The sequence below is a fragment of the Carassius auratus genome, chromosome 38, assembly GCF_003368295.1.
Source record: "Carassius auratus strain Wakin chromosome 38, ASM336829v1, whole genome shotgun sequence".
In the NCBI taxonomy this organism is placed as follows: domain Eukaryota; kingdom Metazoa; phylum Chordata; class Actinopteri; order Cypriniformes; family Cyprinidae; genus Carassius; species Carassius auratus.
The window spans coordinates 21,071,722-21,086,027 of record NC_039280.1 but is presented as its reverse complement, the minus strand read 5'-3'; the positions used below and the strand labels follow the sequence as shown (position 1 = coordinate 21,086,027).

Here is a 14,306-nt window from a genome sequence, read left to right as displayed (position 1 = left end):
TAAAAAAAACATTAAAACACAGTTTGTTTCATTTGTATGTTTTTATTCTGTTGTATTTGTCTTTCTTTTTGTTTTTATTACTGACAGTTTAATTTTTTTCAATAATCTTTTTTTTTTTTTTTTGTTCCGCTGGCCTCTAATGTAGATGTCCTAGCAAACTTATTTACAGGAAACACATTTTATATTTATCACTATATTTTAAATAAATCACTCGTATAACGTTTTTGTCATATGGCTCCCTCATAATCGTGTTAAATAATCGTGATTACAATATTGACCAAAATAATTGTGATTATGATTTTTGCCATAATTGAGCAGCCCTACTTACTATGTATTCTGCTTTAGGCTAACCAAGACTTGTCACAGCACCTAATGTTATTCCTTTTTTTTTTTGGTTTTGACTGCTGCTATTGTCCTCATTTGTAAGTCGATTTGGAAAAAAGCGTCTGCTAGATGACCAAATGTATATGTATATGTATATGTATATTTAACAAATAATATATTTTACAAATTGGTTATTCCATGTCAAATCAACCAAATTTCTAAAACTTCCCCGGCTCAGATTTTCTTAAGAAAGCTAGACATTTATAGTGATGAAAGCTGAAAAAGTGTCACCTGAGATATAGAGTCAAATTACAGGGGGATAGAAATGACTTCAGAAAAATGGCAGCATCATAATGTTACTTTACACAGAGATTGGTAGGTCTGTTAGTAAAATCTGTTGACTTTAGCAGTCTTTGTTGCATTATGTACCAATAGTGACCGTTCAAATATGGGGAAACAGCACTTTTTAGTTTTTTTCTCTAAAATTTGCAGGCCTGTAAAATAAGAGATTTTGGTGCCTCACACAACTCTGGGGTGTGAATAATGGACTTCTGTAGTGATTGCATGCATTTTTGTACAAAAAATATCCATAATTCAAATGTAATAAAGGCTCCAGGCGTAAATTGTCTAAAACCAAATGTGGGTTAGTTTGCAAAAAAATTATACTTTTCTTGTAGAAAAAGAGCAATGTCTGAAGAACAAATAATTTTTCTTGTTTCCTTTTGTCAAAACAAATACATTGAACATACTTTTCTATGTACTATAAATATTCTTTTTCCAAAGTTTGTGTGCCTATAACTCCTAAACTTTTCTTTTGGAATCTTAAATTTCAAGGCCCTACATCGTTCAATCCCAAAGATATGGGGATCTCAATGAGGCTCCATGTCCAGATTGTTGAATGTTACCCAATTTCAGTAGTCGAAAACCAAATTTGGTCACATTGTATGCAGCCGATTCTTACTTTATTTAAAAAACCGTGTCAGAAGAAGAAATAATGTTAAAATTAAAACTGACCCTCATTTGGTTTTTGTCCACTGAAAATGTGTACATTTTAACGATTTACACCTGGACCCAAACCATATAGGGCCTTTGTTAAGACCCATTATCTAAAAGGGCATTAAGATATCTTTAATACTTTTTGAGGGAAAAAAACTTGAAAAATACTGTTTCCCCATTTTTGAATGATCACCATTCACACATAATGCAACAAAGAGTGCTAAAATTGTACTAACAGACCTACCAATCTCTGTGTTGATTATGATGCTGCCATCTCTCTAAAGTCATTTTCCCCCCAGTAATTTGACTGAATCTCAGGTGAAAATTGCCATTTTGACCCACTTCTACACAATAGTGGATTACTAGGTAAGTGTTCATCCTTTACATGTAAAAGTTTGGCTTTCATCACTATCCATGTCTGTCTTTCTTCAGAAAATATATTAGCAAAGTCCAGAATTTAAGCCAGGGACTTCTGGTTGAGTTGATACAGAATGACCCACATACGTAGTTAAATATTAACTTAATAGACTATTCTTCCTCTAAGTAATATTGCTCATTGTAGGCTTACGAGTGCCAAGTAACACAGAAACTTAATAATATAGAATGGATGGTAACGGGTGTCTGTGTTTTGCATCAGCTTCAAACACAGCTTAAACCAGAGTGTTTGGAGCTTTTTCTTTTTCTTTATGCTTTATCAATTTTTCATAACTTTTTTTTTTTTTTTTTAGTAAATTTTACACAATACACAGTTGACCTTAAAAGCTACACTACCTTTTTTTTGGATAAATGTTATTCATGAATGTAAGTGTATTGTGTAGTGCAAAAAGTTTGTTGTCATAACAAATAAGAAAAATCAACCACACGCATTTGTTTACTTTTTTTTTTCACTTTTCCTTATGTATACAGGAAAGTCACAAGCACCTGTGTTTGATGTCTTTGAAGCCTTCATTAACACAGACAACATTCAGGTGTTTGCCAACGCGGCCACTGACTACATCATGTGCCTCATGAAGTTTGTGAAAGGTTTAGGTGAGCTGGTCAATCTAAAATATATTTACTGTTGTCTTCATTCATTTCTACAGATCTTTTCCAAACTATGCTGGCTTCTGCTTTTGAGAACCCTAGAAATATTAAAAAGGTCCACAGAAGTCAAACCCATTATATAATAAATTATATTTGCCGTTTGATTATTTGTAGGAGAAGTGGACTATAAGGAGATTGGGGACTGTGTTCATGTCAGTGGATACAGCTCAACAGATCTGTGCCTGCCTGCCCTGGACTATTTAAGGAAATGTTCACAGGTGCATAAGATGAACACATTTTTCACATTTCTATCCAGAAATGATTTACACACTTTCAGATGCTGGATCTGGGGCAAAAAAAAACACAAATTTCCAACTGAAAAAATAAAATAAAATAAATAAATTATAATGACAAAATTAAGTTTGAAGCTTATTAGGTGTTTGTTTGCATTTGCAGCTGCTTGCTAAAATCTATAAGATGCCGTCCAAGCCAGTTTTCCTGGGAGCACGGCTGGCCAGCCTCCCGATGAGAGCTCAGGAGAGGTCTGTGAGCAGTGAGGATGGCATGGACTGTGTTTTAGCAGAGTTTGACGATGACACAGGTGATTTCTTGATTTATTTTTTTGAGGTATTCTTTGTACAAATGAAACGGGATGAGTTAAAGTATATGGATGGAGCGACTGCTTGGCAAAAAGTCTGAATGGCAGCATTGATTGTTGCGACAGAATGTTGCGACAGAACACTGAAAAACATGTAAAAGTAGAGAGAGCTTTGCGATTGACTGTTCAGATTTTACAAGAAATCTGAGGTAGCTAAAGAGAAGACGGATCACTTCAGTTTAAATAAAAATTCAAGGCCGCAAAACGGATTTGCAGTTATAATTTTATGTTTATAAGTTGAATTTTGCTGTAAAGTCATACCTTTATATATTGTTTTGTTATATATAGTTGAACTCAAATATTTACCATTTTATATTCTGCATAATTGGATGTTTTTAAATAAACACTGACAAAAACTTTTTGGGATGGACAATATGACGATATTTATGTTTACATTTATAGAATTGAATAATTTAGCAGACGCTTTTATTCAACGGGACTTACATATGTGGACAATGGAAGCAATTAAAATAAAAAAGAGCAATAATACACTTAATACATTCTCTGAATACAAACGTAGAAAGTGTTTTAAAGTTATTTTATAATTAAAAGAAGAAAACAGAATAAATAAAAAAATGAATAGAGCAAGCTAGTGTTAGAGGCTGAAACTAGCAAAAACACTTGCGCCACATTTCGGCGAGTGTATGATAGGGTCCATTAAGTACTAGCTAGAAAGGGAAGGAATTTAGGTCAAGTAGAATCGAAAGAGATGAGTTTTCAGCTGTCGCTTGAAAATTGTCTGGGATTCAGCAATTCCGGATAGGGGTGGGAAGATCATTCCAGCAGCCAGGAATGGTGAACAAGAATGTTCTGGAAAGTGATTTTGAGCCTCTCTGTAATGGTACCAAAATAACAAAGCCTTATTTTATGTTCCACAAAAGAAAGGGTTGAAATGACATAAGGCACATGAGAGTAAATGGTGACAAAATTGTTGATCTATCCCTTTAATATTTTGATTATTATTATTATTATTATTTTATTTTTATTTTTTTAATTAATTAAATAATACTCCAAATAAGAAACTAAATCTGTCAGCAGGTGGCGGTAAATGTCTTCATTCGATTCGTTCAAATGGCTGATTCAGGAATGAAGTAAATGGCACTCTTTATGAATGGGGCGTTGGTTCATTGGTTCACACGATTTGTTCAAAACTTAATTCATATAAACAAAATTTTAATTGCATTAAAATATTTTAATCTTATTATTTTTTTTTTAGAACTAATTAATGAACGCGTTAAACTGAGAGTAGTACAATGGTAACAATTTGAACAATTTTCTGGAAACAGTTTACAGTAAGGTTTCATTAGTTAACATTAGTTAACTACTTTAGTTAACAAGGACTAATAATAAACTATAGCCTTCTTCTACAGCATTTATTAATCTTAGTTCATATTAATTTCAACATTTACTGATGCATTATTAAAATCAAAAGTTGTGTTTGTTAACATTATTATGCACTGTGAAAAATGAACTAACAGCCTCAAAAAATAATGATATTAAGCAGCGCAACAGTTTCCAGCACTGATTATAAATCAGCATATTATAATGATTTCTGAAGGTCATTCTCAAGACACTTTATTCTGGAGTAATGGCTGATGGAAATTCAGCTTTGCATCACAGAAATTTGTAATATTTTAAAGTATATTAAAATAGAAAGCAGTATTTATATTGTAATAGCATTTTGCAAGATGTTTTTTTTTTTTGTTTGTCTTTATTTTTGATAAAATAAATGCAGCCTCGATGAGCATGAAACTTCTTTAAAAAACAGTACAAGCCTTACTGATCTAAAACTTTTGAACAATAATGTATATATTGATATAAGTAATCACCCAAATTTAGACCAACCTATTTTGTATTTTCAAATTTGCTATTTTCAAATATGTATTTCTCCGGTGTTGAAAACAGGCACATATAAATGTTAGGAAACACGATGCCTAGCTGCACACCAAAGTTAATGAACCACTGGATCTTCAAGTTGTAAGGAACACTACATCAAGTCTGGGAACTTTTAGTTTAAAGTGATTCCCTATTAAATCCAGTCATGCAGCAGTTCTTTGCGCTTCAGTCCAGCTGAGGGACCGTGTTCCAGCGGAAAAGTGACGTTAGTTCACACCCTCTGTAGGTTTACAGATTAAAACAAAAAAACATTCATACTGGTGCACAGTGGTGATCGGTTTTGTGTGTGTGCAGGTCTGATACAGGTGTGGATTCTTCTGTTGGAGCAGCTGACAGCAGCCGTGTCAAACTGTCCTCGTCAGCATCAGCCACCTACACTTGAGCTGCTGTTTGAACTTCTGCGTGAAGTCACCAAGATACCAGGTCAGAAGCATGTGACTAACACACTTACAATCATACTGCTGTGGATACGAAAGCAAACCCACAAAGCTCTGGCTTGATATTTTGCCTCTTCATCTTCCATAGGGCCTGGCTTTGCCATTTTCTCTGTCATCCAGCTTCTTCTTCCTGTCATGTCTCTATGGCTACAACGAAGTCATGGTGACCACTCATACTGGGACATTGCTGCAGCAAACTTCAAGCATGCCATTGGACTGTCCTGTGAACTGGTGGTGGAACATATTCACAGCTTCATCCATTCAGGTCAAACTAACAAATTAATAATAACAGTTCGTAATATTGCATCTTGTTTATTGCAGTGTACATTGACTACTGATCTAAGCAAGTCAGTCGCAACGTGTGAATCTTAGAAACAGAATGGATCTGGATCTGGATCATCACTCCAAAATGTAAAAAAAGAACAAGAAATTATTATTAGAATTTTTAAAACCCTTGAATATTTGCTGCATTGTGACTTTAAACAGTATTGAAGACACTGCAGATAACACTACTGCTTACAAAAATAATCTTTATTAGATCATGAAAAACCTGGGGTGTTATTATTTAACTAAAAAGAAAACTAAAAGCATAGTAACCATTTGGTTACTGATAAAATAAAATGATAATTTAAATAAAAATATATAAAACGTATTTTATTTTATTAAAACTATTTATTTAACTACTTTTTTTTTTATTAACTAAAAGAATTAGTACTTCAATAAACTATGTATACATAAAAAAACTAATAGAAAAGGGGGAAAACTCAACAAAATGATTGTACAGCAAATATAAAAATAAAATCAAACACAAAACAATAGTATATCAGTAACACTAAATAACACTGTACAAAACATAATTTATTTATTTCCTTTTTTTCTTATTTTTTTGTTTTAGGTCTCATTTTCATGAGATTCAGTCCCTTAATACCTGATATCTACTATATGATATTTAATATAGATAATTTCAGGGGTTTCAACTTGTTGTGAAAATGTTATATGTATATATATGAAATAAAAATTGTATTTTGCAGATATTGGTTATGAGAGTCTGATTAACCTGATGCTGAAAGATCTATTCAAACTGCTGGTGTCCTGTGTGGCAGAACCAGCCGAGACCATCTCCAGAGTGGGCTGCTCCTGTATTAGGTGTGTGTGTGTGTGTGTGTGTGTGTGTGTGTGTGTGTGTGTGTTCTAAAACATACTGAACTGCCTACATAGACAGCATGTTAGGGAGTTTAAGCAACTGATATAGAACAGCAAATGGCATTCTGTTGCACATGTACGACTTTAACTGCTACTTTTTGAGGTTGTACTGCAGCAGTTTCTATCAGAAAATAGCTGATTTGCTGTAGTAAATAAATGTTATGTTTTATGGTAACTGTCTCTGTATATCATTTAATGCCAAAATCAACCCTTCTCTATTATGATAGATAGAGCCATTACTATACACTTTTATTTATTTATTTTTGTACTATGTCAAATGATTAAATGATCCACTACAACATCCCCTTAATGTGTGAGGAGTGCAGTGTGTGTGATGCAGAGTGTTCCAGATTCATCATTTATGATGTTAGATTCAGATGTGTGCAGACAGCGTGAGGTTTAGTTAAATAAAAATAAAAATTGTGAATATCATTATGCATCTCAAGTGATTTCCAAGTTGTTCAAGGAAATAATTAATTGAAAAAGACTTGATGTTATGCTGAAATACATAATTAGATTACTTTTCTCTATGTCTCCAGTATTGTAGCAGTAGATATATTAAGTTCTGATTTGTTATTTTTGATCTCCAGGTATGTTCTGGTAACAGCAGGGCCGGTTTTCACTGAGGAGATGTGGCGGTTAGCATGCTGTGCCCTTCAGGATGCGTTCTCGGCTACCCTAGAGCCAGTGAAGGTGACATTTATTGAAGTTGTTTCTTCACTGTTCAAAAATCTTGCATGATCCTTGACGAAATGCTTTGTTATTTGTAACCAGGGTTAGCGAAAAAAGTCAATTTTGTGCAAGTGGGAGCTAAGTCTAAGCATGTAGCCAAAGGTGTGCATGCCACATGTGAATGGTTTGGTTTGGATATAATTAAATGTGAGTGCTGCATGTTCAAAGTCAAGATTCAGCGCTGTTGCGTGTTGCAATTAATGAATACAGTTAATTTATTCCATTAGATAACTTATGATCTGATGAGTAATAACAATGTTTACTTTACAGTGATTATATTGTAAAATGTAGATATGTTGTAAGAGTCAAAAAAAAAAAAAAAGGAATCAAGGTGTATAATTAAAAGCCCCCCCATGTGTATACTGATTTTCTGCTGAAGAAAGACCTTTTATTATTAAACAGTTGTGCTTCCACAAAAATATGAAGCAGCAAAACTGTTTACAACATTAATAATAAGGAATGTTTTTTTAACAACAAATCAGCATTTTAGACTGATTTCTGTTTCAATTTATAATAATATTTACTAGTTTTTACTATATTAAAGGTTTTTAATTTACATGTTTAACCACCAGCTCCTCCTGTCAACACTATTATCAAAGTGCATCTCAGGAACCGCACTCCAGTGGTTTGAGTCTTACCTTTCAGATAGATCCTTCAAGGTATCTTAAAAAGGTGTCCAAGTCACAACATCTAACTACTGGGGTGCCTCAGGGCTCTGTTCTTGGACCACTTCTCTTCTCTGTTTGCATGGCATCACTAGTTTCTGTCATTCAGAAACATGGCTTTTCATATCACTGCTATGCTGATGACACTCAACTCTACAGTACCTCTCATCCATCCTGATGATCCAACAATAGCTGCTCGCATCTCAGCTTTTCTAACAGACATTTCTTACTGGATGAAGGATAACCTTCAACTTAACCTTACCAAGAAAGGACTGCTTGTGGTTCCATCAAACGCATTGCTTCATCACAATTTCACCATCCATTTAAGCACATCAACCATAACTCCTTAAAAAAAAAAAGCCAGAAAGTTTGGAGTTATGATTGATGATCAACTTACTTTCTCAGACCACATTGCTAAAACTGCATGCTCCTGCAGATTTGCTTTATTCAACATCAAGAAGATCAGGCCCTTCATTTCAGAACATGCTTCACAACTCTATGTTCAAGCTCTTGGTCTGCCCTTACTCGAATAGTGCATTCCTCTCTTAACAGGTCTTCCAGCCACTTCTATCAAACCTTTACAATGAATACAGAATGCGGCTGCAAGATAAATTGCTGCAAGAGACAAAAAGAATGCACGTCACACCTCTGTTCATCAATTTGCACTGGCTAACAATAGCTGATCACATAAAATTACTATATTAATTACTCACCCTCATGTAGTTTCAAACACGTAAGACTTTTGTTCATCTTCGGGAACACAAATGAAGAACTTCAGCAGAATGCTGTCAGATTTCTTTCCATGGACTGCCTTTGTAACTATCACTTTGATGCTTCAAAAACTTCATAAAGAGTTTGAAAAACTAATCCATATGAATCGAGCGGTTCATTCCAAATTTTCTGAAGAGAATCGATAGTTTTTTATGATGAATAGATTGAATTTAGGCTTTTACTTGAATGTAAACATTGATCAGCAAACATAGCCAAAAGCTCAACCTAACCTGAATAACGAACAAGAACAAACCTCTTCTTTAAGTTCAAATGTTGCATAAGATTCATTCACGTGTGTCATGCAGAACATTTGAGCTTTCAGAAGAGGTTAGTTCTTGTGCATTATTCAGGTTTGGTTGAGCTGCTGCTTATTTTCACTGATCAGTGTTTACATTGGAGTAAAAGCCTAAATTAAATCTGTTCATTATAAAATTCTCTTCAGAAAATTTGGACTCAAGCACTCGATCCATATGGGATTAGTTTTCCGATCTCTTTATTTATTTTTTCTTCAAAGCTTCAAAGTGGTAGTTACAAAGGCAATCAATGGAAGGAAATCTAACAGCATTGTCATCAAAAAAAATCTCAATTTGTGTTCCAAAGATGACCAAAAGTCTTACGTGTTTGAAACGATAAGGGTGAGTAATTAATGACAGAATTTTAATTTTGGAGTGGACTAATCCTTTAACTGTTCCCTCCTGGTGATATGACCTGCCAAACTCAATCTGAGCAGCCCTTGGCCATCTTCAAGTATCGGCTAAAAACACATCTCTTCTATTTTTATTTGACCCTCTAACTCTAGCACTCTCTATTCTAATTATATTCTTTAAAAAAATCCACAAAACCCCCAGGCTGTTATTCAGACATCTAAAGTGCAGTGAGCCACACATTACTTTGGCATGACCCGCCGACACACATTGTCCTTTGTCTTACAAGCACATCTGGTATGATGTGCATGGCATGCCTTACAAAACTAGCTGCTAACCACTAACCAGTTTATCATTCGTTGACTATATTAAAAGTGAAAAATAAGAAATGTCCATAGAAAGACATCTTATAAAACAGATTTCTAAGACTCTTCATCAGCTTTTTAGGCGTGCAGACTTTGCGAGCACCCTGAGGTCACACAAGCTGTTTCTAAGCTGATGAAGATAAAATGCTTGTCGGGCATGAAAAACAAGACTAATGGAAAATCATGCCTCTGTACAGCTTTTGAAAACCACATTTTAACTACATTGGTTTAAACAGGAAAGTTCATTGTCACATTTTTTACATTTTCTATGCAAACATTTCTTTGGAACAATAGATTGAATGAAACTTCATGCTTAGGATGATTGCAGCCACATGTGGTCTTTGCTTTCTCAACTGATATTCAGGACGTAATCTTCTTTAAGGCTTAGTGTTGTGCTACTTTATGGAAAGAGGCAAAGTGGTGCTACTATCAGCCATGTGAATACACATGTGTAAAGATGACTTGTAAACTTGATGCTTTGTGATTATGACCAAAGACTTTTTCATTGACACTTCGTCCCCTTGGAATTATAAGGTTCTATCTGCGTTCTGAGTAGTTTTGAGATATTGAGCTTTAAAGTTGTTGTGTTCCATAGACTTCTGTAGATAGAACATTTTTGTTTTTTCAGTAAAAAATCCCAAAATGTACACAACTTAAAATAAAACATCACATAATGTGAATAAATTATCACAGAAGAAGAATATGTGAATAACTCAATTTTGACAAAAATGTCAGATAGAACCTTATAATTCCAAGGGGACAACTTTAGTAGGATAGAGTGAATATATAATTATACTTTTGATAAAAAAAATGAGCAGTCTTGAAGATTGCAGTTTGGCAATTAAGTTTCCTAAAGACTGTGCCAGTAATCAGTTGTTTACTTCCAAAACAACATTGCTTCAATCAATAGAATTGGCTCCTGGACTGGATCTGTCTCCTTGACCGATGGCAGATGGAGAGAGTGTTTTGTGTTTTGTTCGGTGCAGCAGATGGCACAGAAATTATAGGCTTTTAAGCAGTGAAAGTGCTCCTAAAGAGAGGGGGTTGATTCATTTCAAGAAATCAATTCATTGAAGTTGTAAACACTTAATGTGCTTGGCTGCAATATCTTTTTGGTTGAAATGATGATTCAGCAAATAGATTAAACTATTTGCATTTCAAAACTTTTCTGAGGTATTCTTGTTTAAAGCTATATCACAACCCTACACAAGCATTAAAGCATTAAACCTTACACAAGAGAGTGCCATATACTGCAGTTTATTCATGCAAGTATTTATATCACAAAGTGTATTCTTAGTATAAACAACATGAGATGTGTTTATGATAGGTAGAGAATGAATGTAAACCAGTGCAAGATTTGATCCATAGTTTAATTTTAAAAGTGTGAAAAGAAAATCTATCCGTGTTTTTGTTTTCTACATACCTTCTCTGTCCTCTGGCAGAATCTGCTAGCTTGTTTCCGGAGTGGTTCGGACAGTTTCACTGGAGATGCATGTGAAGTGAAAGTTGCGGCCCCCTCACACTCCCCTTCAGCCGAGGCGGAGTACATGAGGATCCGGGCCATGGCTCAACAGGTACTGGCACACTTCTACTGTAGACTGAGCCAGACATCTTATACCAACGTATGGTGCTAGAACATGTTGATACTGCGAGATAATAAAGCAGTAGCTGTAAAATGGATTGTTATCTTGCTTTTAAATCTCAAGACAAGCACTTTATACACTAAAAATGGCTTTAAAGCAGTAGTAAACAGAAAAACGGCATCAGCGTCCCAAGATTCTTCAATCAGCTATCAATCATTTATTTTGTATGTACAACTTGTGTATACAGTATATATATATATATATATATATATATATATATATATATATATATACACGTGTGTGTGTGTGTGTGTGTGTGTGTGTGTGTGTGTGTGTTTGCATTGCTTTGACTGAAACCATTGGTTGATTATATACAATGTCTGCACTTTATTGGTCAGACCTCTTTTTTCAGGCATTATGAAAACAATAGCATAACCAAGAGAAAACCCTGCAGTTTAGAATCCTGGCTAGAGGAAGTATTGTCACCCTAATGTCCCCCATTACCACAAAAAAAACCTCCAGTTTGATCTAAATCAGACAACGTGAAGAGATGAGAGGCTTCCTGTTTCCCTTTTTTTTTTTTTTTTTTTTTTTTTTTTGTTGCTATAAATGTATTGCTATGCCAAGTTCAAGATATCAATAATCTATTCTCAATTTAGCGTCTTTAATTTCTTGACATAAATTTTACTAGGTTTGGTGACTATTGCATGGATTCCTGGGAGTAAAATCATGGATTTTCATCTAAATTCAAGTGCTATCTTTTCCCAGGGTCTACATTCAGTGCTTTGGCACTAAAAAATGAAAATTATAGTCATTACTGCAACTGAGAATATTGGGAATTATTAATATAGTAATAAACAGCACTAAAAGTAGTCACCACAATGACAAACCCCCCCCAAAAAAACTTCCTGATAATAGGTTTATTAAAGCAGTTATTCACATTAGACCATGTGAACTACAGTACAATCCCAAATATATCATCATATTTTCAGGGTTGTGATGAGACCAAAGATTAAAATGTAATAATCTGTCATTAGAAGAATGAAGTGGATGACCACTAGATTGAACTATTGAGAGGAAGCATATGTGGTGTGGTTTATTGCTTTTCTAAATGTCTGCTTGGATTTTTGCATGTAAAATTCATTGATAATAATGAATAATTTTCTTCTTCCAGGTCTTCATGCTAGATACACAGTGCTCCCCTAAAACTCCGAGCAACAAGGAAGGTTTTGAGCACGCTCAGTCTTGTGTGCTGATTATTGAGCTTCCCGCCGATCAGCACTCCAATGGTCAAGCTCAGAAGAGGTGAGATGATGTTTTAAACTCAGCCTGCTAATATGGATTATTTCAATAATACTCTATATATTATAATGTGGCACAGGGCCATAGGAAAGTTTAGTGGTTAATTGTTATGGGATTCAGTGACAAATTTATAAAATGCCTTTTAGACCTGATATTAAGGAACTAAATTTTATAACCTCCCTGGTAAAGTTGACCTAACCCGGTAAAATAAAGATTCAGATTTAAATATTGCTTTAATTATAAAGTAACCTGTGCTTGTATGTTGTCTTATTCTCTTTTTCATGATGTGCTTGACACAGAAAAATTGGGTAAGGCCACTGCAAACAGAATCTGCATGCTTTACTGTTCTTCAGTTTTAATGTCATATTTCATGCTGTTCAAGTGGTCTTCAGAACCAGGTTGTGCATTGCATGGCACTGCATTTGTTTGTTTGATTTTGATTTACTTTTTTAATATAGTAATTCAAAGTGTGTAAAGCATGGAATAGAAAGTTCATATACTGTAGCTGTTCATATAAATGATGTTTTCGGTCTCACATGGATTCCTACTTCTGCTGTTCCTGAACAAATCGCTATACGTAATGAATCTATTTTAATCCAATTGAATGGATCAGAGTGCTGTTATATTCTCTGTTCTGTCACTGTGCAGGATTCCATTCAGGACTCTGGTGGTAAGTTTACTGTCCCATCAAGTGCTCCTGCAGAACCTGTATGATATCCTTCTAGAGGAGTTTGTGAAGGCTTCTGGGAGCTCCGAGAGCAAAATCCCCACGGCAGTGTCGGAGCCGAAACCCGCAGGCTTTCTCCGCTACATCTCAATGCAGAACCTGGCCATCATCTTTGACCTGCTGCTGGACTCGTACCGCACAGCGCGGGAATTTGACACCCGTCCAGGACTCAAGTATCTCCTCATGAAGGTGTCAGGGGTGTGTGGAGCCGCTAACTTATACCGCCAGTCTGCTATGAGCTTCAATATCTACTTTCAGGTACATTTACAGTACATTTTTTCCTCGGATATAAATATTCAAATTAAATCAACACCCAAACAAACTATTTTGTGAATTTTTGCTATTTATCTGTTCTGTGTATGCTCTGAAAAAATGGTGTTTGTACATAGTTCTGGATGTGTAAATGGGGAGCCAATCAACAATAGGAGCCGTTAACATTAGGTGTTTACATGGACCCTACTGATCCGATCGTAATAAGACCAGAAGCACAATCAGAATAAAAATGTCACATGTAAACACATCAGTCGGATTGAATTGGCCAGATCCGACTAAAATTTCGATCGGATTGTAAGGGGTGGTTTATTCCTTTTGTAATCCGAGCGAGAGGACATGTAAACACTTGATCGGATTGAAAACCAAAACTGCAAAGTAATGCGCATGCGCAGGGACATAGAAATAGTATGACGCGCGTAACGCAAAACTTCCAGGCGAATAAATTGTCATAAATAAGTGTCCTGTCATTATAAATCTCCTTTCATTATAAATCTTTCACTCAGTGTATGTGAAGTGGAACAGGACCATGTCCAGCTGTTAGTTGTTGCCTGTGTCGCATTGCATATTTGATTTCTAGTTTCAGCAGCTTTTCTCAGATATCGCTTAGTGCACTTTCAAGGAATTAAATAATTAATTAAATATTGTATAATAATTCCCAGCATATTACATGTTAACATCCTATTCAAAACACTGTTCTTGACCTAACT

The 14,306-nt window shown here is 34.9% G+C and overlaps 1 protein-coding gene across 2 annotated transcripts in view; it reads left to right on the top strand.

The window, feature by feature from the left end:
* arfgef3 (ARFGEF family member 3) overlaps window positions 1–14,306 on the top strand; it is a 58,236-nt gene that overhangs the window by 37,788 nt on the left and 6,142 nt on the right. Inside the window, exons 24-34 of one of the 2 annotated variants that reach the window (XM_026224722.1) lie at window positions 2,227–2,349; window positions 2,518–2,621; window positions 2,800–2,944; window positions 5,192–5,320; window positions 5,423–5,599; window positions 6,366–6,480; window positions 7,128–7,230; window positions 11,157–11,288; window positions 12,472–12,602; window positions 12,899–12,907; window positions 13,248–13,584. In XM_026224722.1, coding sequence (XP_026080507.1) covers window positions 2,227–2,349; window positions 2,518–2,621; window positions 2,800–2,944; window positions 5,192–5,320; window positions 5,423–5,599; window positions 6,366–6,480; window positions 7,128–7,230; window positions 11,157–11,288; window positions 12,472–12,602; window positions 12,899–12,907; window positions 13,248–13,584 — 1,505 coding nt within the window. The remainder of the gene's footprint in view (window positions 1–2,226; window positions 2,350–2,517; window positions 2,622–2,799; window positions 2,945–5,191; window positions 5,321–5,422; window positions 5,600–6,365; window positions 6,481–7,127; window positions 7,231–11,156; window positions 11,289–12,471; window positions 12,603–12,898; window positions 12,908–13,247; window positions 13,585–14,306) is intronic. The other variant, XM_026224723.1, reaches the window with a different exon arrangement.